At 61.2% G+C, this 24571-nt stretch overlaps 1 protein-coding gene and 1 non-coding gene across 7 annotated transcripts in view; one reads left to right on the top strand and one right to left on the bottom strand.

The window, feature by feature from the left end:
- Positions 1-554: 554 nt before the first annotated feature.
- Positions 555-24571, bottom strand: part of SH3TC1 (SH3 domain and tetratricopeptide repeats 1) — a 62360-nt gene continuing 38343 nt past the window's right edge. For 3 of the 6 annotated variants that reach the window (XM_061420942.1, XM_061420939.1, XM_061420943.1), the window contains exons 4-16: positions 24106-24211; positions 23282-23428; positions 22520-22712; positions 20853-20929; positions 19727-19922; positions 16839-16972; positions 14137-14181; positions 10633-12300; positions 7633-7813; positions 6067-6340; positions 5036-5186; positions 3913-4109; positions 555-892 (exon numbers count right to left, since the gene is read on the bottom strand). In XM_061420942.1, the coding sequence (XP_061276926.1) occupies positions 671-892; positions 3913-4109; positions 5036-5186; positions 6067-6340; positions 7633-7813; positions 10633-12300; positions 14137-14181; positions 16839-16972; positions 19727-19922; positions 20853-20929; positions 22520-22712; positions 23282-23428; positions 24106-24211 (3591 nt within the window). In that variant the 3' untranslated portion in view covers positions 555-670. Of the gene's footprint in view, positions 3453-3912; positions 4110-5035; positions 5187-6066; positions 6341-7632; positions 7814-10632; positions 12301-14136; positions 14182-16838; positions 16973-19726; positions 19923-20852; positions 20930-22519; positions 22713-23281; positions 23429-24105; positions 24212-24571 lie in introns of those variants that run through there. The other 3 variants (XM_061420941.1, XM_061420940.1, XR_009737173.1) reach the window with 3 other exon arrangements.
- On the top strand, positions 8900-8972 carry TRNAG-CCC (transfer RNA glycine (anticodon CCC)). Its single transcript has one exon. It is a non-coding gene; the product is annotated as a tRNA-Gly (tRNA).

Below are 24571 nucleotides of genomic sequence, written 5' to 3'. Positions count from 1 at the left end.
TGGCCAGGCTGGGCCGGAGGACACCCAGGTGGGGGAATATTTGGAATCCCTTCTCCTGTCTCCGTGACAGACGAGGGGCAGAGATGTTTGGGGTAGGTCCCTGCCCTCAGGTCCTAACGGGGCACCTGATGTGAGGCAGGCTGGCAGGCTGGCGCAGGGGTGAGTGCACTGGCCTCTGGCTCTCTGCCCCTTCCTACCTGCTGTGTGACTGCGGGCAACGCACCTAACCTCTCTGTGCCTCCGTTTCTTCAGCCGTTCATCAGGAGACAAACAGTCCTGACCTCGAAGTGTGCTTCGAGCATTCCAAGCAGAGAGGCCCCAGCGCTGGACACTCGGTGAGGGTATAGGGGAGGGAGAAGGTGCCCAGGGAACCCCACGACCCGCAGCTGACCGGCTGGGGGGACCTGGCCTGGGACGGCTGGACCCCCAGTCCTACCCGCCCACACCCGAGGATGGGGTGCAGCAGCGGAACGGCCCCCCGGGGACGGGGCCTGATCCCCGCACACTCCCCAGGAGGCAGTCCCGGGACGGGGGAGCCTGGGGACTCCAGAGGGCTCTCTACAAAAACACATTTATTGCTGCTTTCCCCTTGACTGCATGCGTCCCTTTCCCAGGAAGCCAGCCCCTGAGACCCTGGGCCAGCCGGGGGCCGTGCCTGCAAGCACTGGGCTCAGGACGGGGGCCCGGGGGCCAGGCGGCCCCGGCGGACGCTGAGCTCCGTGGCGAAGGTCCGCGCCTTCTGGTAGAAGAACAGGGACGTCTCGCGGTCGAGCAGGGAGTGGTGGTAGATGGAGGCCAGGCGCGCGCACAGCTTCATCTGGGCCCGCTTGCTGCCCAGGCCCATGGCCGCCGCCAGCGCCAGCTGGTAGTACCCGGCCGCGTCCAGCGGGTCCTGGAGGCAGATGGCGAGTCAACCGAGGGGACAGCACCGCACCAGGGAAGGGGACCTCGGGGGAGCTTCTCCCTGGGCTAGGCCCCCAGGCCAGGGCAGCTCCAGGGCTGGCCTGCAACAGCGCTCCAGGCGGGCAGGACACTTGCTCGCCCCAGACGGGCCAGCTTTGGCGCCTCTGGACGGGCCCTGCATGTTTCTCCCAGGGAGGAGCCCCCTGTTCCGCCCAGGGCTGCCTGAAACCAACTGGCCATCTACGGGGGCCTGGACTGCTGTCCCGGTGGCCCTGGGACCCCTGGTCCCTGCTCCCCGCCTTGACCCTGGAGCCGGGGCCTCGGACCTTGTAGGACCTGGTCCCCTCCTCCTGGAAGCCTCTTTCCTGCTCACCCCCGGGGCCTCTGGAAGATAATCCGTGGCTTCCCCTTGGGCTGAGCTGAGGTCTGGGAGGCTGGGGTCTGAGAGGTCCCTGCAGGGCCATGTGGTCCAGGGTGGCCTGGCTTGACCCCTGAAGCCCAGATCCACGCTAATGCCAACATGCCCGGCCTTTTGCACCAGGCCGGGTGCAAAGCGGCTCACAGGCCTCACCTCTCAGAATATCCCGCCACCCTGAGGGGGCATGACCCACCCCCCCCGCCCCGCAGGACATGGGCTCCCAGTTCAGACGCATCTTTGCCCTGGATGCACCGTCCCCAGGCTGGGGTGTCCCACGTCCCCTCACCCCTGCCAACTCTGCCTCCCACCCCAGTCTCCACGTCTCCCCTGGAGGTCCCCCGAGGGCCGGCCCTAAGCCCAAGCCTGCCCGTCCCCTCCTGCTCACAGGGGCTCCCCAGGACAGAGGACAAAGTCGCCAGCCTTGGTTCGTCACTGACCCTCACACAAAGCAAGGACCCAGAGGACAATGGAAGCAGGCATGTGGAGCAGTCACTGTCCCCTGGCCAGGCAGGGGGACCCTGTGTGTGTGTGTGTGTGTGTGCGCGCACGCTCGGGGGAGAGGGCAGGGAGCCAAACACAGCTGACTCTGGGCAACAGCACCCACCAGGTGTGACTGGCCTGAAGCACAGGGAAGCTTGGCAGCTTGTGGGAGCCTGGGAAGCACCTCACTCAGCCTGGGGTGGGAGCGGAGGGCTTACTGGAGGAGGCGGCATCCCAACTAAATGGAAGGAACTGGCCAGAGTGGGTGGCGGAGGGGGCGGCGTGTGTATTCCTGTGCACGTGTGCACATGTGTGTAGAAGCTAGTGGGTGGCAGGTCCAGGATTCACACCCACGTCTTTCCTCGTCCAAGTCTTGCTCCTTCTGCTATGACACAACACGCTCGGGCTAGAGAGTCGGTTGGTGAAGATGCCCCAGCAGCCCCCACCTCCAGGGCAGAGCCCCCAGGCCCCCCTTTCTGCACAGGGCCGCAGGGTCCCCATCACTGAAGCCCCAGCCCACTGCCCCTCATTCTGCCCTAATCAGCTGCCCATGCCTAGCCTAGTCCCCTCCCTGCCCTGTGGGGGCACCAGCTCCTGCTGCAGCAAAGCAGTTGAAGAGCGAACCACACAAATCCTGAGCAGCTCGGGGCCTGGGTCTCGGGGGGAGGGCTCAGCTGCAGGGGTCACCACTGCCCACGGAATCCCCCAGCACTGGACACAGCAGTGGCTGTAGGGATGACTTATGGCCAGCAGGTGGCGCCAGTGCACAGTCAGGCCCGCCTAGTCAGGGGGCTGGGGGTTACCCGTGGGCAGTAGGGGGTCTTCCAGGGCCGCTCCAGCTCCTAGCTGCCGCTAGTTGGGGAGGGGGACGGGGAGAACTCAGCCCTGGGCTGGGACACCCTCACTTCTCAACCCACACAGATCAGGGATGCCGTGCAGAGGCAGGGCTAGACCCAGAGTAGGGGGGATGTCTGTCTGTATGGGGAGGGGGGACGGGGCAATAAGGAGACATCCCCAGGCCCTTGTCTCATCCACCGCAGGATTCACAGACGAATGGAAAAGTGGCCCCAGCTCCCACCACTGCAGCTCCGACAGGGCAGGGGCTCAGCCAGGGTGCTGGGTGTTCCTGCTGTAAATCCAGGGGCAAGTCACGCCCCACCCCAGCCCCGGTTTCCCTCTCTGTGCAGTGAGATGATAAAGAGGACACGCCCTCTCCCCCAATCCAGGTGATATGAGGGCTCCAGGAAGGGGGAAAGGGAGCCTCCTTTCCTTTCCACAGACTGGCAGCCTTCCTGGAGGAGGCGTCAGGGTGTGGGCTGTGCCTTGCACCCTGAAAATGAAAGTGTTAGTTGCAACCCCGTGGGCTGCGAGCCCGCCAGGCGGCTCTGTCCGTGAGGATCCTCCAGGCAAGAATACCGGAGTGGGTTGCCATGCCCTCCTCCAGGGGATCTTCCCGACCCAGGGGTCGAACCCGAATCTCCTATTGTCTCCTGCACTGGCAGGCGGTTCTTTCCCGCTAGCGCCACCCGGGAAGCCCACCTTGCAACATGGTCTCTGGGAATAATGGTGCCATTTCCCCCGTGGCTCAGCTGGTGAAGAAGCCGCCTGCCACGCGGAGACCTGGGTTTGATCCCTGGATTGGGAAGATCCCCTGGTGAAGGGAAAGGCACCCACTCCAGTATTCTGGCCTGGAGTAGTTCAGGGGATCCCAAAGAACTGGAAAGGACTGTTATTTCACGTTCTCACTTTCACTTTCTCCCACCCTAGGAAGGTCTTTATCTACCTCCTACATTTTTTGTGGCTCACTCCTGGTGGACAGGCAAGACCCAGCTTTGCAGTCACCCCATCCAGAAGCCCCCTGCCACCCAACTACACTCATTTTGCCCTTTACCCAGTGGCAGCTTCCCCCACCGACCCTGAGCTCTTGAGGGCAAGGCCTGACCCGCCTGGAAGCAAGGACGGTGTCCACTAGCCTCGCCAGCAGCTCACAGCGGGGCCCAGAGCTCTGGGGAGACCCCCAGGACTCGAGGAAAAGGACCGCGATGCCTCCCTCGCACCAAGAGCCGGGCGACGGCCCCCACGCCCCGCACCCAGCCCGCACCCCTCTCAACCTTGAGGTCGTAGAAGATGATGTTGCCAAGCGTCAGGTACACCTTCACGTAGTACAGGGTCTCCTCGTCGAACTCTAGCGGCGAGGTGCAGAGCGACAGCGCCTTGAGGTAGAAGTGCTCGGCCAGCTCGCCGTGGCCCAGCCGGTGGTGCAGGGCGGCCAGCCGGTGGCAGGCCACCCGCTGGTTCAGCTGGTCCCCTGGGGATGCCAAGGGGGCGGATGCCGTCTCACAGCCCCGGCCAGTCCCCTCCCACCCCCAGACCGACGTCCCATTCGTGCTAAGTTGCTTCAGTTGGGTCCGACTCTGCAGCCCCAGGGACTGCAGCCCACCAGGCTCCTCTGTCCACGGGATCCTCCAGGCAAGGAGACTGGAGTGGGCTGCCATGCTCTCCTTTTCCCGTCTTTAAGGGGCACCTCTTGATGCCCGCTCTCCTGGCACCTCGGGGATGTGGCAAAGTCGTGGAGCAGGACACCCCCCAGCCCAGGCCTGCACAGAGTCCCCTGGACAGGGAGCTTTGCTTACTGTTCTGACCGGGAGAACGCAGAAGCCCTGCAGTTTGTGCCCGGCAGACACGACCTTGGGCCTCCCTGCTGTATCCTCAGCCGCCCTCCACCCCATCCTTGGTGGGAAGTCACCAGATGACGCTGCCTGCAAAATCCTCCCCCTTCCAGGGTGAGCTCTGCAGGTGAAGGCCCCCCAGGGGCCCACCTACTGTGTGCTCGGCCCTGTCGGGCTCCTTGCCTCGGGGAAGACAGATGGCCTAGAAGAGCCGGGCATGGAGGGACAGGCCCCCGGAGAGGAGGACGGGTTTTGGCCGGCAGAGAGCAGTGGGGCCCGGGGCCAGCGAGGAGGGGAGGCCTGGAGGGCACAGCGGGCAGAAAGGCACCGGGCGGCCCTGCCTGGCGGGTCCCTGAATGCCCGTGGTGCAGGGCGCCCCGGCCAGCCCCCTGGCCAGCAAGGTAGGGGCAGGGCGGGGGCACAGAGCTGACGATGCTCAGGCGGGGCGGGACAGGTTCTCAGCAGCCTGGCCCGGGGCGGGGGAGAGGAGCCTGCGGCCCGGGGAACTCAGGCCCTGCCCAGACTTCAGGGGTGGGGGGCCCTCGGGGTGGGGTGTGGGGCTCACCCAGGGTGAGGCTGAGTGCCAGGGCCGTGTGGGCGAACTCCAGGCCCTCCTGGGGCGTCTCCGTCTCAGCCAGCAGCGCGGACAGCTTGTTGCACAGCCGCAGCTCGGCCTCCCGGCTCCCCGTGGACACCGCCAGGGGCAGTGCCCGGTCCTGAGGGGACAGAGGCAGGTCAGGCCTCCTCCTCCCACAACAGGCAGCCAGGCCCGTGCCGTCCTGAGGGCCCCCAGTTCTGCCCCCATGAACCCCCTGGAGCCTCGCGTGCTAGGTTGCTTCAGGCATGTCTGACTCTTTTGTGACTCCCCGGACTGTAGCCCTCCAGGCTCCTCTGTCCATGGGATTCTCCAGGCGAGAATACTGGAGTGGGTTGCCATGCCCTCCTCCAGGGGATCATCCTGGCCCAGGGAGTGAACCCGCGTCTCCTACGTCTCCTGCACTGGCACTGGGAGGCGGGTGCGGTACCACTAACGCCACCCGGGAAACCCTCCCCTCCCCCCCACACCATCAGCCCGCAGCAGTGTGCCAGACCCGGGGCCCTGGGGCATGAGCAAGGGGTGTGAGCCTTGCCCGTCAGGCTACACTGCACGTCCTTAGACCAGCCTTGCTCCTCCTGGTGCAGGGGGCCTGGCCAGAGGGTCCAACACGCCCTGGGCACCAAAGAGGCTGCTTTGATCTGTACCCTGGGGCCCAGCCTCATGCGAGCTGGTCAGACAGAGGCGGAGGCGCCTCCCTCCCCAGGAGGCACGTGCAGACGTGAGCCCGGTCCGGCGGCCCTGCATCTGCTGCGCTGTGTGTCCTTGGACCTGCCCCTGCGCCTCTCTGAGCTGCTTTCCTGCTCTGTAGAATGCGGGCAGGCCCTGCCTCACAGGGTTGTGTGGTTCTGTCCCGCCCAGGCTGGGGCTGGGGGTTGGGACGGTCCCTGACCAAACCACCCGGAAGCTAAGCCTGTGTACGAGGTGGGGAGGTCCTGCCCCCCAGGAGGGTCGCCCCTGAAGCCCACTCGCCTGGACCCACGGGGCGCGGCGGCACTCACCCGGTAGAATGACACCGCTTTCTCGCGATCCCAGGTCCCATTGAAGAAGATGTCTCCGGCCTCCTCGAAGAGCTGCAGCCCCAGGCCGGGGTCCCCCGTGTACAGGGCGGCGTTCTGCGCCGCCTGGATGTACAGGTCCACCAGCTCGCTCTGCCGTAGCACGTAGTAGATCTTCCCCGCCTGCAGCCAGGCGTGCGCCTCCTTGTCCTTCTTCAGCAGGTCGATGAAAACCCCCAGGCTGCGCTTGGTGTACTCCAGGGCGGACCTGTAGGCTCTGGGGTTAGATAGAGGTGGGTGCTCAGAGCCGGCCTCCCGGGCCGGCCGCCCCCCTGCGTGGAGGGGACTGGGCTCTTCCCGGGGGCCCGTCTGGCCACCCTGGACCTGGGGCATCAGGGGGCCAGAGCCTGCGTGTCCAGGCTGACTGGAGACCAGGGCAACACACGGCCCTCGTCCAGCAAAGGTGAGGAGGTCTTCGGGAGGGAAGCAGGTGGCCGTGGGGCCTTAAGGAGTGAGCGATTCGTCTCTGCCCCACCTCCACACACACAGGCCCACGTCACCTCCAGACACAGCAAGGATCATGGCCCCTGGGCAGAAATGTAGAGCCCATCCAGGCCAGGGGTTCTGACACGGATGGAGCATCAGAACCACCCAGGGGGCTGGTCAGACACAGATGGCAGGGCCTAGCTCTCGGAGCTGCTGGCTCAGGAGGTCCAGGCTGAGGCCTGCCACGCGTGTGTGCTCAGTCGTGTCCCGCTTTTTGTAAACCTGCGGACTGTAGCCCGCCAGGCTCCTCTGTCCACGGAATTCTCCAGGCAAGAATATTGGAGTGGGTTGCCATGCCCCTTCTCCAGGGGATCTTCCTGACCCAGGGATCGAACCTGCGTCTCTTGCATCTCCTGCATTGGCAAGCGGGTTCTTTACCGCTGAGCCCCCTGGGAAGCCTAGCAACGCACATCTCCAACCAGCACCCAGGTGAGGGGGACCTGCTGACCCCGGGACTCCACTTGGAGGAGCCTTGGTCAAGGTTGTGGGCCCACTGGTCCTGCTGTGAAACTGAAGCCCCAGGGTAAGAGGCGTCCCTCCTGAGTCCCAGGGAATCCAGCCCCTTCTCTGCTCTCAAGGAGCCCCCACGCTGGATGGGGTGTTATGGGACTCCACCAGCCTGTGAGCTGTGTGGTCCAGCCATCTGTTCCCCACCCCCGGTCAGGACGCTCTGGGTGGGCTTCACAGGTGACCCCAAAACCCTGCTCCGGGGAAGCAAGCGGGGCAGTCACTGTCTCCTGTGGACTAGGACCCTCCAGGCACACACGGTCCCTGTCCTCACACGTGAGGGGACAAACGAGACCAGACTACGTGGCCTAACGCTGGGCCAGCGGGAGAACACTCAGGGCAGGCTGGGGCCAGCTTCCAGAAGCTTCCATGGCAGGGAGGATGACTCAGAAACACATGCTTCACCCCCGCCCTTGGGGACAAGACAGAGCTTGCTGGCTCGGCGCCCGCCGCCACAAGGACAGAAGGCTGTCCTGGGACGGCGTCCGCACCCTCCCGCCCGGGGCCGGCCCTCACCGCTCGGTGCCCAGGGACAGGTAGAGCTGGCTAATGGTCTCCAGGAGCTGCCCCTCCAGCACCTTGTCGTTCACTCTGCGGGCCAGCGAGAGCTGGAACTCGTGGTAGACGACGCAGCGGGCCTCGTTGGGCACGACCGCGCTGTAGAAGTGGCAGAGCCGCTGGACGGCGAGCAGCTGGCCTGGCGGGAGATGGAGGGACAGGCCCTGTCAGGCTCTGCAGCGGCCTTCGAGGGGCTGCGGCCCCTGCGGCGTGCCCGCCTCTGTGAGCTGGGGTCGCTCCATGTGGGGACAGGCTGGGTGTCCGGCTCGAGGTCACACAGCCGGCCAGCAGCCGTGACGGGGCCAGGCAGGACACGTCACAGGTGCTCGAGGGACAGTGCTGGTCACTGGAGAACTCCCAGGCTGGGTGGTCCCGACTGGGCTCCCCTGATGGACCGGGACATGTTTCTGCTTCACAAAGCTCCTCCCAGACAGACAGGGGCTGCATGCGAGCATGCTCAGCTGCTCAGTCGTGTCCGACTCTTTGCAGCCCCGACAAGGCAGACAGGTAAGCTGAGTCCAAAGCTGGAGCAAAAGACATGCAGTGGAGATGGGATTCAAATCCGGCTCCTGCATTCCACAGTCGATGCTCCTCCGTGAAGCCGGGCTCCAAGCCCACAGCCTTACTCGCCTGTTCTAAAGCCAGAGGAATGGAAACAACTGGGAACTTACACTACTGAAAATGACCCGGCGGTGAACAAGCCAAGAGAAGACCTGATGACACCACAAACCAACCAGACCTAACAGAGCGCAGAGCACACCCCCAACGACAGCAGAACACAACATCCTCCACGTGCCCATGGGACATTCTCCAGGACAGACTAGAGGCTGCCTCTCAGAACCATCTTCAGTAAGCATAAAAGGGTCAAAAGCATACGAGGCATATCTTCCAGGAGCAATGAATGAAGTAAGAAATCAGTAACACAAAGGAGTTTGGAATATTCACGTATCTGTAGAAATGAATAGCACATTCCTAAATCACTGGGCTTCCCTTGTTGCTCAGTCGGTAAAGAATCTGCCTGCAACGCAGAGACCCGGGTTTGATTCCTGGGTCGGAAGGATCCCCTGGAGAAGGAAATGGCAACCCACTCCAGTATTCTTGCCTGGAGAATCCCATGGACAGAGGAGCCTGGCAGGCTACAGTCCATGGGGTTGGTCGCAAGAGTCAGACACGACTTAGCATCACCACCAAATCACCAGTGGGTCAAAGAGGGAGACTGGGGACCTCCTTGGTGATCCAGTGGTTAGGATTCTGCACTCCCAATGCAGGGGACCTGGGTTCAATCCTTGGTCAGGGATCTAAAGCCTGCACACTCCAACTAAGATTTTGTATGCTGCAACCGAGACCGGCTCAATCAAATAGCTAAGTATTTTAGAAGATAAACAACCAAAAACGAATAAAAATTTCAAATAAAAAACCTAAAGTTCACCCTTAAGAAACTAGAAAAAGTTAGCTCGATCCAAGGCAAGCAAACGAAAGGAAAAATCAAAGTTCAAGAGGAGACGATAAAACAGTAAAGTAGAGAATGGAAACACAGACGACAGTGAAACCAGTGACAGTTCTTTGAAAAGGTTAACAAAAGTGACAAACTTTTAGCCAGACTGACCAAGCAAAGAAAGGAGGTAGCCGGAGAGGACTAAAATCAGGAGGGATACATGGGACATCACCACGGATCTCACGGAAAAAAAGGGGAAGCCGTGAGCGACCGTACACCAACAAATGAGCCGACCTCGATGAAAGGGACAAACCCGAGAAAGACACAAACCAGTGAAACGCACTGAAAACGGAACCAGCGCAAGGACTGGGTGACCCGGGGTCAGCACTGCCCTCAGTCCCCTCCCTGTTCCATATGGCGGAGGGGCAGACCCCCTGACCCCCGGAGGACCTCCTGGGTCCCCCAGCTTTGCACTCCCAAGTCTGAATCCCCTAGTGCCTGGGCTGGGGGCGTGGGGGTCACAGAAGTTTTCTGAGAGGCCAGCGGGGGGCCAAGTGCCCTTGGTGACCATGGCCCGCACCTGCCCAAGGCTGCAGGGCAGGTCGGGGGACCCAGCTCCTGGCCCCTCCTGGAGGTCCAGGGGATCCCCCTTCCAGCCTCACTGAGCAGAAACTACATCCCTCAGTAGCACCCCAGTGCTCTCAGGAAAATGCCAAACCACAGCCTGAGGTCTGGGGCCCCTGCCTAGCTTCCCACCTGAGGCTCTCACCTTCATCACCTGAGCCACTCTGAACTTGGCACCACCCCGCAGGGCCCAGTCGCTCACCCCAGGGCCTTTGCACAGTCTGCTGCGCCTCCTGCCAGGCCCCCTCCCGTACTTGGCTAAATTCTTCTCTTCCCTTGGGTCCCAGACTAAACAGCCGGCCCCCTACCAGCTAGGGCCTGGAGCCGCCCCACCATCAAGCTGAGTGCCTGCTTCTGGGGCTCTCGTGACCTGAGCATCTGTGTCCTGTGGCTTGGCCGCCAGCCCCCAGTGAGGACCACCTGGGCCTGTTTGCTGGTGGAGCCCCGCCCACCGCCTGCCACTCGCAGCAGCTTCCCCGCACGCTCTGGGCCTGGGGAGGTGCCTGGTGTGCCCGGCTGTTGGGAGATGCTAAGGATACAGCGCCAGCAGAGCACCCGGTATGCGAAGCCCACGTGGCCGCTTTGGCTTGGCTGCCCCCCTGCCTGGCCTGGGCTGTGTCCGGGGTCACCCACTGCCTGTCTGCCCGAGACTGCCAGGATTCCCAGCCTCGGGACTTTCAGTGCAGAAAGCAGGATGGTCCCAGGCAACCCGGGATGAGCTGGTTGCCATGGTGACATCTGGCCCAGCACCGGGCACCTCAAAGCACCCGCTGGTTCCCAACACTCGGCATTCTCGGTGGAGAAGCGACCGCTTGCCTCCGATTTGCACCCCCCAGGACGCTCTGAACAGAAGTGCAAAGAGCCCTTGCTCCCCAGGCAGCCCCCTGCCCAACACTCACTCTCCCAATGGTCCATCTCCACAGCAACCAGGAAGGCCCACTCGTAGTAGCACTTGGCCTGCCGGGCGAGCGCCCTGTGGGTGCACAGGTCCCCCAGCCGCAGCAGCACCCGGGTGAAGTCCGGGCTGCCCTCCCTGCTGGGCAGCCGCGAGAAGAGCTTCACGGCCTCCAGGAGGTAGTGCTGGGCCAGCCCGCCGGCGCCGGCCTGCAGACACAGGGCCCCGAAGTTGGCCAGGACCACCGCCTCGTTCTGCGGGCGGCTCAGGCGCCGGGCCACCCTCAGGGCACGGTAGTAGCTCTCGGCCGCTCGCCGGGTCCTGCCAGTTCTTTTCAGTGCAATGGCCATCATGTTGGTGATCAGACCCTCTTGGTCTGGGGTGGCCACCGCGGCCTCCAGGAGGGACTCCAGGATGCCCAGGGCTGCCGGGCTCTGCCTGTGAAGGACATGCAGCCAGGCCAGGGCCACCAGGCGGTCCACGACAGTGCAGCCGCCCAGCCGGGCGTCTGTCTCCACGGCCTGAGCCATGAAGGCGATGGCCCTGCCCTGCCACCCGTGCTGGCTGTACAGCTGGGCCAGGCTGGCGTAGACAGGGCCATGTAGGGCCTGCCCAGACCCAGAGGCCAGGGTGGCCAGTGCCCGCCGGAGGTAGTGAGCAAGCTGGGCGGGCAGGAGGGGGAGCCGCGGGCTGTTCTGCAGGACCAGGGCCGCGCTCCGGAGCGCGCTGCCCAGCGAGCCCTGTGCCCGCAGCGAGGCCACCCTGATGCAGCTCAGCGCCAGGTGCGGCAGGCACCTTTGGCTGTAGATGCTTGCCAGCAGCAGGTAGCAGTCCATGGGCCAGGAGGTGCCCGGGGTCCCCGCTGCCTCGGGGAGCAGCAGCAGCAGCCTCTCCAGGAAGGGCATGGCCTCCTCCGGCTGCTTGAGGCGGGCGTGGTGCTTGGCCAGCAAGAAGCAGGCCCGGGCCTCGGCCTGTGGGCTGCGGCTGCTGATGGCCCTCCGCAGGGCCAGGGTCAGGAGGCTGGAATCAGCCTCGGAGCTGCCGACGTGGCCGGGCGTCCCCAGGAGCAGGGCCAAGGCCTTGGGCACCACCTGGGCGCACTTCTCCTTGTTCTTCTGCCGCAGGTGGACTGAGGCCAGGCTGGTGTACACAGCCGCCACCAGGACCAGGTCCCCGAAGCGGCCCCCGAGCACCCCCAGGGCTTCCTCGAAGTACACGCGGGCCTGGGACAGCTTCAGCTGCCGCACGCACAGCCGTCCCAGCAGGAAGCAGAGCCTGGCCAGGGCCATGGGCAGCCCAGCTTTTTTGGCCACCCCACGGGCCTCAGCCAGCCGCCTGACCAGCTCCTCCTCGTCGGTGAAGCCGCCGAACACGCCGCTCAGCGTGGGCGGGGAGAGGTCGTACAGGCCCTGGAAACCAGCCTGGAATCCCGGTGAGTCCAGGAACAGCAGCTGCGAGCCCAGGGCCTCTGGGTCGGCCCCGTCATCTCCTGTGTCCAGGCAGAAGAAGGGCTCCTCGGTGTCTGGCAGGCTTGCACCACTGGACACCCTGTGGATACCGGGGGACCCTGGTTCCTCGGGGCAGCCCCGGCAGGACTTGCATTGTTCTAGAACATTCTTCACAGTCTGCAGGATCTCCTGTGGCTCTGGGTTCAGGCAAGGTGGGGACATTTCTGCAAATGACCAAAATGCCCGGATGGGTGAGAGTGGGATCTGAGTCCAGGCAGGCGGGGGCGTCTCTCTCCTGGCTGCAGCGTCCCTGTTGCCTCCCCCATAAGGCTTCCCTGGGCATCTGAGGTTGCCGTGGGCTGCTGGGCACACTGCAGGGCTCTAGGGGTGACTTTCCGGGAGGACACGGAGGAGGTTAGCCAAGCTTCTACCAACTAACATGCCTCACTGTAGTCCTCTCCTCTCGGCCACGTGCCGGAACCCAAGACATCAAGCTGTAGCCAACCAGAGCTACTGACCAGCGTGAGCTCCGAAGTGCCCTCAGAACTGACAGTGGAGTCAGCGTCCACCTGCGCGGCCCTAGCACGGCGGCCCCTCTGATGGGAACCCCGGGGTCCTGCTCATCTGGGCTGGTTTGGGAATCAGGTTACTAAAGGGTTAAAACAAGGGCTGAAGAGTCTGGGGACAGGAGCTGCCCACGCCTGCCCTGCCCGCCGAGGGCCTGTTGGCCTTGGATGGACTCAGCACCTGGAGGCATGTCCAGCCTTGAGGAGCAAACAAGCTACGTTTCCTGTTGGGAAAACACGGGCTTTGAAGGGGAATTTAGAAGGAAAGAAGCAGGAGGTAAAGACTCTTCTGTTTCAAGTTCGGTTGTAAAATGTGTTCAAAGCTATTAGTTGGTAAAGGCTAGGAATTAGAAAAAAAAAACAAACAAATACGGTTGAGCAGCAAATGTACAACTCGACCATGTACTTGATTGGCTAAGAAACGCCCGCGTCTGTTGGAGGGGTGTGGTCTGCCCGGGGCGGGGGGGTCTTCCTGCATTATCCCTGTTACCCTGCCCCTGACAGCTGAGGTCCTCCCCAAGGCAGCCTGCAGAAATCTGCGGAGCGGGGAGGGCCCCGGGATAGCCCTGGGACCCAGGGGCTGCTTCCAGCCCCCCTCCAAGGGCCCCTTCCGTGTTTGTGCGTGGATGGATCCCATTCCCAGGAAATCTCAAAGGGTCCTCGGCTTGTGCGTCCCCAGGCTGTCCCTGAAGCAGACCGTCTGCTGCGGCGGAGCTGCAGGCGTGGGAAAGAGCACGTCCTCCAGGGACTTTTCCAACGTAAGGCTCCACGGTAGCGCCCTCTCCACCCCCTGCACTCCTCCAAGCAGCTCACGGGGAAAGTCAGCTGCTCTGGGTTAAATGAAAGAAACCCAGGGACTTCCTGGTGGTCCAGTGGCTAAGTCTCGGCATTCCAAACACAGGGGGCCTGGGTTTGCTCCCTGGTCAGGGAACGAGCTCCCACAAGCCCCAACTAAGAGTTTGCAAGCTGCACCTAAAACCTGGTGCAGCCAGAAAAAGAGAGAAAGAAAGAAACCCAGAGTCAGGCCTAAGCTCACCCCTTATGGCTCAGAATCCGCCTGCAGTGCGGGAGGCCTGGGTTCGATCCCTGGGTTCAGAAGATCCCCTGGAGAAGGGAAAGGTTCCCCACTCCAGTAATCTGGCCTGGAGAATCCCATGGACTGTATAGTCCATGGGATCGCAAAGAGCCGGATGTGACTGAATGACTTTTTCACTTTCGGGCAATGGCGGGGATGTGCTTCTTTGCTGGGGACAGTGCAGGAGGCCAGGCTATGGGCCGGGCAGTGGAGAGGTCACCCCACCTACACTGGGGGCAGTGCAGGGCTGTGGGCACAGTGCGGGGGGGAGCCTCACCTCCGCTTCACCCAACCTCCCCCCAAGGCCAGACTGCATGTCACCAGCCCTTCCCCATAGAGGAGTGAGGTCCGTGGCCCGCGCCACCCGGAGGCCCAGCCCCACGCCCCAAGGGCTCCCAGGCCATGTGGGAAGGACGTACCTTGTTCCTCCTGCTGCTGCTGCGTCTCAGCTTCTTCTGACGTGTCTGAAAAGTCAGAGAGAAGGCCGGCATGACCCTGGGACCAGCGCCTCTGGGTTGGGGCCAAGTCGGGGGGCAGCTGTAGGACGGTAACACCCCTGACACCAGCGCTGAGCGGGGACACAGTCCGGCCCGGGGCGGGGGGTGTCAGCCAAGAAGCCATGTCTTCCAGGATGCACCCCCTGCCCCTGCAGGCTCCACCCCTGCTAAGAGGCGGCCTCCCCCTGCTGCCCACTCTCTGGGAGTAGGGGGTGCGCCCCCCGCTGCCGCAGGCTCGCCCCGGGGCTGGGCGGCAGAGCTGGGCTTGCACCCCCTCACCCTGCCACCGGTGCTCCCCTGCGCCCCAGTTCCCACCTCCTGGAAACGGGCTGAGTCTGACTGCCCGCCCGGCTGCCACGGAGACCAAGTGAGAGAAAGCGCTGCGTAAAGACAGGGGAGTGTGAAGTGCTGCCAACTGTGCAGCGTCCGGCGGAGAGGACCCCACCGCAGCAAACGAGGCTCCCCACGCAGCTCCCTAAGCAGGGAAGAAACCGTGGGCCAGGCTGGCTGAGGGCTGATCCGCCGAGGCCTCAGTTCTCATTTGACTTGTATGCGGAGTGCGTCACGCGAAACGCTGGGCTGGGGGACTCACAAGCTGGAATCAAGATGGCCGGAAATATCAGCAACCTCAGTATGCAGATAGTACCACTCTAATGGCAGAAAGTGAAGAGGAACTAAAGAGCCTCTTGATGAGGGTGAAAGAGGAGAGTGAAAAAACTGGCTTAGAACTCAACATTCAAAAAACGAAGATCATAGCCTCCAGTCCAAATACTTCGTGGCAAATAGAATAGGAAAAAGTGGAAACAGTGACAGACTTTATTTTCTTGGGCTCCAAAATCACTGCAGATGGTGACTGCAGCCATGAAATTAAAAGACGCTCGCTCCTTGAAAGAAAAGCAATGGCAACCTAGACAGCATATTAAAAAGCAGAGACATTAGTTTGCCGACAAAGATCGATCTAGGCAAAGCGATGGTTTTCCCAGTGGTCATGTACGGATGTGAGAGCTGGACCGTAAAGAAGGCTGAGCGCCAAAGAATTAATGCTTTTGAATTGTGGTGCTGGAGAAAACTCTTGAGAGTCCTTTGGACAGCAAGGAGATCAAACTAGTCAATCCTAAAGGAAATCAACCCTGACTATTCATTGGAAGGACTGATGATGAAGCTGGAACTCCAATACTTTGGCCACTTGATGTGAAGAGCCGACTCATTGGAAAAGACACTGATGCTGGAAAGCTTGAGGGCAGGAGGAGAAGGGGACGACAGAAGATGAGATGGTTGGATGGCATCACCGACTCAATGGACGTGGGTTTGTGCAAACTCAGGGTGATAGTGAAGGACAGGGAAGCCTGGTGTGCTGCAGTCCGTGGGGTCACAGAGTCAGACACGACTTGGCGACTGGACAACAGCAGCAAAGGAAGAGAAACCCATTAGTTTAAACCTAACGTTGGTGAGAAAATGCTTATAACATGTATCAGCAGGCAAGCAGGAAAGACACGCACGAACACATGCTTGTGTGTGTACATACATGTGAATATGTGCACAAGTGTGGGTGTGTAGGTGCATGTGTGAGTGCACGTGTATTCACATTCACGTGGACACATACCTGTGTGTAGGTGTGTGTGTGTTTGGGTGTGTCTGTGTGTACTTATGTGAGTATGCATGCGTATGTGTACGCATATCTGTGGGGATGTGTGCCTTTATTTCCCTCCTGCAGGAGGAACAGATGAGCTGAAACGCTGCATCCCCAGGGCCCGGGGAGTGGCGGGTAGGCCTGTCCCGCACCGTCCCCTCTGCCCGTGACCTCCAGCTGTGGCTGCCGACACACCCCCTCTCTCTACTGTTCGTACCACAGTCCCAGGCCCTCCTGCTCCCGCAGCCCCAGCGGAGCAGACGGTCTTAGGCTGGTGCCTAGAGTCAGTGGAGAAGCAGCTCAACTGAGACCCGTCCCCGGGGCAGCTGGGAGGCTCAGGCCCCACTTTCCTGAATCTCCCAGCCCCTTATCCTGCTCCTTCTCTCTGTCTCTCCTGTTACCCCGCCACCTGCCCTGAAGGCAGTGCCAGCATCTGTCTGGCCACCTGTAAGTGTCCAGGGGCTGGCATTCAATACTGTGAATGATGGAGGAGGCGGAAGGTTCCTTAAAGGCAGCAGGGTGGGGTTGTCGCCGCAAACAGTGGATGAAGCCGGAGTCGTGCCGCCCTCTGCAGAGTGGACAGTCCAGCCTCGCCACAGAGCAGTGCAGGCGGAACAGGGCTGAGGGGTGTCAGCCGGGGGCAAGCTCTGCACCCTTCATGGCCTTTCGGGGAATCTGACCTAAGAAAACTGTTCTCACAGGCTGTAGGGCGCTTCCCTGTGGCTCAGACGGTAAAGAATCTGCCTGCAGTGCGAGAGACCCAAGTTCCATCCCCGGGTCAGGAAGATCCCCTGGAGGGGGAATGGCCACCCACTCCAGTGTTCTCGCCTGGAGAATCCCATGGACAGAGGGGCTGGCGGGCTGCAGTCCGTGGGGTCACAGAGTCAGACACGACTGAGTGACGGAACACACAAGGAGCAGCCCCCTGCAGGTCCTGAGAGGTCCCCGCGGCCATCCTGAGGGCGGGAGGGGCGCCCCGTGTCCCCCCACATACCCAGTCTATACATGGTGCAGACATTCGTGCTGGACGTCCTTCTCAGCAGCTGCCTGGCCTCTTCCTCAGAAAAGCGTCCTTCACGGCTAAAGAAAGACCTTTCTTCTTCACTGAGAAAAATCACGTTTTCCAAGCTGGAAAAAATCAAGTGCGCGTTAGATCGCACATTTCCAAGTACACATTTCACATGGAGACCCCTTTCCCTCCCTCACTTGGCAGACAATCCCTGTCCAGTGATGAAGACATGAAGATACAAACAAGATAGATCCCGCCCTCGAGGATGCCTCATCGGGCCAGAAGCAGACACCCAGGAGCAGGCAGGGCTGTGACAGATGCAGCTGATCACAGTTTCTGGAAGGGGTGCTCCTGAGCAGGCTTCAAAACCTCACCATAAATGCCCCTTCCCCTGTGAGGCAGGCCATGGCAGCTGCGGGCAGACTCAACCCCTCCACTCTGCAATCTCTCACAACTCCTTACACAGCCCGGTACAAAGCACACGTGTACTCAGAGAAGTCAGGCAGAGGAAAAAAGGAAGGAACAAGGGAGGGAGGGAGCGGGGGAGGCAACTTCTGCTTATAGAACTAAATTAACAGCAAAATATGAAGCTTCCACATGTACTTCGAAACTTAAGAGGGAGCTATTACGAGAAGTTAAAGAAACCCTTTGGGTAGATTACGACACGTTGGACATAATAAGCCTGTATTCCTCAAAAAAAGTCAGTGTCCTAAAGGACAAAGAGACCGAGGAACTGTCTCAGATCAAGGAGATGAGACTCGAGAGACAGACAAGTGATAATACGGGGTCTGGAATTCTCTTTGGCTAAAGAGGGGATCACCGGAAAATCAGCAGGCTCTAAGATCTGCAGAAACAGTTCTATCAGCGTCCTGATGTGGACAATTGTGCTGCGGTCATGCGAGCGATGTCCTGGTTTCAGGAAACACACTGCATTATTTAGGGGTAAAGGAACATCGTGTTTGCAACTGATTCCCAAAGAATTTAGGAGAAAAAAAATGAAGTAAAAAACAAACAGGAGAAAGTAGGCGCCATAACATGTTATCATTTGGGCAAACCGGGTGAAGGATGCAGAGGAATTTACACTCTTTTCGCAACTTTTCCTTAAGCCTGAAATTACGACGAAATAAAAGAAATAAAGAATAGCCACCAGAATGTTCATTAAACAAAAGGTGGAAGGCCCAGACCTGGCACAGGAAAGGCGTTTAGAAAGTACTCGCTGAGAAAACGAGAGGTTGTCAGGGCTTCTCTGGCTGTAAATGGGACCACTGGCACGGGGCCCCGTCAACCTTCTGGGTTAAGGGAGGGCAACAGGCCGGCTCAGACCCACAGCAGGTGCAGCGCAGACCTTTGGAAGCTCAGGACACGTTCAAGTCACACGGGGCCCAGCCGTCTGTTGAGACGTTGCGGTCTCCCCAGAGACGGTGGCAACCATCTGGACCGAGGGCACCCAAGCAGTGTTTCACAGAACACCGGCTGATGCGGTTGGTCTGGAGGTCAGAGAAGTGTGAAAAACACACGTCAACAGGAGAAGGAAGAGTTTCACGCTCTGGGTGCCTTGCTCGTGCTGGGAGTTCCACCAACCAGGGCGTGTGGAAAGCCCGTCGGTGCTGGTGAAGTTTGAGATGAAGCCTTGGGGGCAGCACGCTTTGGGGAACGAAGGTCTGGTTTCTACCGTCAGCATCGGAGCCCAGCCCAGCTTCAACCTGCTTCTGATGAGCGGGCGGAAGAGGCTCTGGAGCAGACAGACCCTTGAGTTAGGGAACACAGCAACTGGTAGGATATGTGACGGCAGAGTGGCAACCGAGACTTGGTCTTGGAGGCACAGGTTTGTCTGAGGTGCCAGACAAGAATGAAACAGGATATCAGGGCTGATGGGGCGCTAGGGACAAACATCTCATGATGGACCCAGGGCAGCTGCTGGCCCAATAACAAGTCTTTTCCACACACTGACTCCTGGGTACTGACGTCTTAACAAAAGGCCAAGAACATACCTATGCCGCTGACCACTCTCTAAAGGTCGCCTCCCTCCGCCCCTGTGCTGCCCAGGGCCAGGTGGTGGGGACCTGGAGGTGACTGGACAGGCCTGGCTCAGAATTCCCCAGATGGGGTGGGGAGGCTTGCATGAGGAAGGAAGCACAGCCAGGAAGGGTGCCGCCCCCGCCCACCCCCCAGGGATGGCAGACAGGACTAGGGGCCAGCGGGCAGTCAGAGCAGTGGCCTCTGAAATGCGGGTCAGCAAGGCCTGGGGCTCAGGGGGCCTTGAAGGTCAGATCCAGAGCTTCAAAGGGCTTTATGAAGGGGAGTGGAGGGTGTACTCGGTTGAATAGTGTCCCCCCCACTCCCAAATCCATGTCTACCTGGACCCTCAGAAGGTAACCTTATTTGGAAATAAGACCTTTTTAGACAGGATTTAGTCAAGGATGCTGGTGTGAAGAGATGATCCTGGGTTATCCTTGTGAGAAACAGGAGACAGGACTCAAGCATGAAAAGACAGAGGCGGGGTGAGGGGGGTGATGCGGCCACAGGCCCAGGGCCGCCCGGAGCCGCAGGAGCTGGGGGAGGTGGGGAGGGTCCCCCCGGGCCCCGAGGGGCAGGAATGCTGCCAGCACCGTGATTTTCACGTCTGGCCTCCAGTCCTTGTTTCAAGCCCTCGACTTTGTGCCACTGGCCCCGCAGCCCCGGGACACCCGTGCCCCGGGACACCTGTGTGTCGGGGCAGCCCAGCCACCCTTGGGGGAAGGGCAGGAGAGGGTCCAGACAGGAAGCAGAAGTCAGGCCCCGGGGACAGCGGGGTGGCCCCGGGCCGGACCTAGCCCCGGGGACAGAGGTGAGGGTGATGAGGAGGAGGAAGGGGCAGGCCCTCAGCCACTCACTCAGACGCCTGGCCCTGCACATTGATGAGGCTCGTCCGCACAAACCCGACCTGGCCGGAGGCCGTGTGCCGGCCCAGGCACCAGGGCAGGCCGGGCACCTGAGCGCCCAGGATCTCGATGCGGTCACCGCTTCGGAAGGTCATCTCTTCGGGCCCTGAGCCCTGGCAGTCCGCTACGGCCAAGGCCGGGCCCATGGCTGCAGGAAGGAGGCCACACATGGTCAGTGCGGGGAGGCAGGACCAGGAGGGGCCTGGGTGGGCCAACAGGTGGCCCTCAAGCACACCGTTGGTGTCCCTGGCCAGGGAGCTTGCGGCTCTGCTGAGGACTGACCGAGCGCCCGGCCAGGGTCGTGAGACTGCAGGGCTGGGTGTCCACGCGGTCCTGGGAGGTGGTGCCTTATCCCTACCCTGAGCATGAGAAACCCAGGCCTGGAGACGTTGATCAACTTGGCCCAGGGCCCACTCGGGGCAAACCCAGCGGAAAATGTTCACTTAACAGGCCCACAGGCCATGCAGACACCAGTCAGTCTGGGTCAGATCAAACGCACTGGGCCTGATGGTGGCTCAGATGGTAAAGAATCCGCCTGCAATACAGGAGACCCGGGTTCGATCCCTGTGTTGAGAAGACCCCCCTGGAGGTGGGCACGGCTACCCACTCTAGTATTCTTGCCTGGAGAATCCCATGGACAGAGGAGACTGGTGGACTACAGTTCATGGGATCACAAAGAGTCAGACACAATTGAATGACTAACACACAAAGGGGCCAGGCTGTTTTTTCGGAAGAAGACCCCCGCCCGCCCCACCCCCATGGTCTGAGGGTCCTCCGAGGGGTCTGACGCGGCACTGGCAAGAAAGCAGAGGCCTCGGAGGTGCTGGTGGAACGGGGCGTTACTCGGTAGAGGCAGAGCAACCGGGGACCCTGGCCTGGCCTCCCTGGGCGCTGTGTGAGTCTGGGCCAGCCAGTGGACCTCTCTGAGCCTCCTTATTGTCTCAGGAACTGGAGAGGATCCAAGCTACCTTTCCTGGCTTGGGGAGGACTCAGGGGAGCCAGAAGCTTCTGGAATGCAAGCGCCCGCCCGCCTCAGCCCCCTCTTCCCCAGGGGAGGAGGACCAGCAGAAGCACTTACCCATCAGCTGGACATCTGGCGCCACGGGTCCACCCAGGGGGTCGTTGACAGAGTCCTTGGGCACCCTGAGAGCCCACCTGGAGTGGGATGAGAGGGGGTTTCAGATCCGGGGCAGGTTAGAACCGTGTGCAGACTGCACAGGTCACAGCCACAGGGGCCTGAGAAAAGTCCACCGCTTACTCCTACTGCACGGACACCGCCCCCGGCACACACACACACACACACCACCTCACACACACACACACTCACAACACACACACACACACACCACCCCCCCACACACACACACTCACCAAACACACACACCTACACACACCCACACCCACACCACCTCACACACACACACACGCACCACCCACCCATACACACACACACCACCTTACACACCCACACACACACCACACACACACACAGACACACACACACCACCTCACACACACATGCACACACTCACCAAACACACACCCACACACACACCCACACACACCACAAGCGCATACACACACACCAAACACACACACACACCACACACACACACACCTACCCCCCCCACAAACACCTCACACACCCACACACACACACATACCTGCACACTGACACACCACACACTTACACACTCACCAAACACACATACACCCACCCACACACAGACACACACACACAGACACACATACACACACACATAGCCACCACACACATACACTCACCAAACACACACACACGCACATTCATACCCACACACACATACACAGACACCACACACACACACACACACACATGCACCCACCCACACACAGACACACACACACACACACACACACACACACACACAGTGTGTGGCCTACAGGCCCAGGTGCCTCCTGCCCTCCCACAGGCTGGCATCCTCACAGACCTCCCTCCATCATCTATGGACTGTCTCACTGAAAACAAGGAGATCTAGTTTCTCTCTTCACTTTGGCTGCCAGGAAGCTCAAGGCAAGTCTACGCCCACTTCAGCACATGAACAGGAGCCTGCACACTACCTGTCCCTGCCTTCCCCAGGCTTTCGCTGCTTTGGTTCTTATCTGCATAGATCCCTGATGCTGCTGCTAAGTCGTTTCAGTCGTGTCCGACTCTGTGCGACCCCAGAGATGGCAGCCCACCAGGCTCCCCCGTCCCTGGGATTCTCCAGGCAAGAACACTGGAGTGGGTTGCCATTTCCTTCTCCAATGCGTGAAAGTGGAAAGTGAAAGTGAAGTCGCTCAGTTGTGTCCGACTCTTAGCGACCCCATGGACTGCAGCCTACTAGGCTCCTCCGTCCATGGGATTTTCCAGGGAAGAGTACTGGAGTGGGGTGCCATCGCCTCATGGGCACAGGCTGTGTGGCTCCCTCAAAAGCTTTCTGGAATGAGCCAGAACATGAAGCCAGAACCCCAGGCTGCACACCCCCGGCCGTCTCATTCCAGAGCAGTCCTGCTGGGGAGGTGTCCCTGTCCTGTTGTGCCGGTGACCGCCCGAGGCCACATGCTGAAAACAGCGGAAGGCGTGGAGGCCGTGCCTGCCTGGGGCTCACACTGGTCCCCACCCACCCGCCTTGGCCCACGATCGGCCCCGGCCTGGGGCAGTTTCCACGAAGCCTGCCGGCAGCGGGACCCGCAGGAGGCAGAGAAACAAAGGTCGATACCTACTGATGGAACGGAATCAAGGGCTCCGGAGCGGCCGCTGCTGCCCCCTCCGCCTCCGAGGGTGTGCCGGGACTCGGGGCTGGAGAGTCCACTGCTGTGGCCGCGTCTGCCTGAGGACCCCTCGGAGGCCTCCTGAAGGGCTGGGGGCCGTTCCTCACTCTCACGTGGTGGTCAGGACACAGGACGAAGAAAGGCCCTTCAAAGCGGCAGAGGGCGGTCATGCAGGCAGCTGGACACCAGGGGCAGCACCTGCTGGGCCCCCCCCAGCCCCAGTTTCTGCACCACACAATGACTCTAGAGGCCCAGGACCAGGGCCGGGAGGCTGGACCCAGGCTGGCATCCTGCATCTGCCTGGACTTGGCCAGGAGGAGCCCGGCTCAGCCTCAGCTTCTCTGGGAGTTGACTGGGCTGTGAGGGGGCCAGATGCATGATCCCAAGGACCCCTCCAGCTTGGATCCCCCCATCACTCCCCAGCAAGTCAGGCTGCAGCCGGCCTCCTCCTGTCCTCTCTGTGGCCGGGAAGCACTGTCTGCTAACACCCTGCTCGCGGCAGCCTTGGATCTCGACTGTGAGACCCCCGGAGTACTCAGAGCAACAGCCAGCCCAGGAACTTGGGGTCGCTGGCAAAAGCCCCTTTCCTGTTATTTCTTTGGGGGCTTTCCCTGCCCAACGTCCCCTCAGTGTCCACTCCTCCAGGGCCCTCCTGCTGCCAGGGCCCCGGGCCCTGCCAGACCAGTGGGGAGCCGCCGATGTCACGTAGCTCACCTTCCTGGACGAGGAGGCTCTCGTATGCCAGCCTCAAGGCGTCCGCATCCACCTGGACCCGGACGGCTGTCTCCTGGTCCTCGTCGGGCTCGAGCAGCCAGAAGGCCTGGTCCATGAGCAGGTTCTCCAGGCAGTGATGAGTGAAGCCTAGGGGAGCAGACAGCCCTGGTCACCGGCGGGCTCTGGGTGTATGCAGAGACGCCCTCACGGTCCAGCGCTGGCCGAGCCCTGCACCAACCAGGGCCTGGGGACCAGCCCACTCTGCCCTTGGGGACTCACGGTACTGCCCACTACCCGAGTTGGGCCACGGGGCTGACCCTCCAGGCTGTGAGAGGACCAGCCGTGACCGTGGAGGACTTCTCTGGACTTGTTATGTCCTCTAGGACCGTCAGTCTCCTCCTCTGTGACTTGGAACAGAGTGTTCAAGGAGACCAGGACATGGCGGGTGGGCACAGCCCTGCTCTGGGGGCACAAGGCACCATCACTCTGAGTCTCACTTCTCAGCCCTCAGGGGGGATGGAGCAGCAAGCTTCCCAAGGAGAGGCGCCTAGCCAGTCAAAGCCTTGCTTTGAACAGGAGAAGTTTTGGAAAGAAGGCACACGGGCTGAGGCTGGCGCGGCTTTCCTCTCTGTGCTCAACTAGGGAGAGCTCGGCTGCCCTGGAAGCCACGCTCAGCCCTGCCCATCGCGTCGATCCTCACCAAGGACAGGTGACCGTGGAGAGCTGTCATGAATGCACCTAGTCTTAAGGCCCAACTGGGAACATAAAGGGCTTATTGCGTGCCGGCGTCCCCAGAACCCTTTCTGGGAGGGTCACTGCTTTACCGAGAGCGTGGTAGGTGGAAAACTTCCAGATTTCTTCAAACGTCTTAAATGTCACCACCAGCCGATCCTGGTCACTGTGGATGGACAGCAGCCTGGCCGACAGCTCCTTTCAGGGAAGACACAGACGTGAGACCAGTCCCGGAGGCTTTAGGGGGTCTGCCCATCAGCAGGAACGTTTCACGGGAGTGACCTTGGCAGGGATGGGGGGGTCTGCCCATCAGCAGACATGTTTCACGGGAGTGACCTTGGCAGGGACCGGGGTGGGGGGCGGCGGGGCGGGGAAGCACAGCTGGCTCCTTCAAAGCCAAGCTGCTCCTCTCCTGCTCTCAGACCAGCTGTGGCTCCCCAGTGCCATGCCGAGCCTTCCCAGAGCTGGCAGCCTCCATGCCCCCTCCTTGACTCAAGGGCCTGCCTCACGCCCTGCACACCAATGACACCAGGGTCTCCTCCGCTCAGCTCTGCACAG

This window comes from Bos javanicus, chromosome 6 (genome assembly GCF_032452875.1).
Source record: "Bos javanicus breed banteng chromosome 6, ARS-OSU_banteng_1.0, whole genome shotgun sequence".
NCBI lineage: Eukaryota > Metazoa > Chordata > Mammalia > Artiodactyla > Bovidae > Bos > Bos javanicus.
Note: the sequence above shows the minus strand (reverse complement) of the source record. Positions and strands in the feature narration are given on the sequence as shown.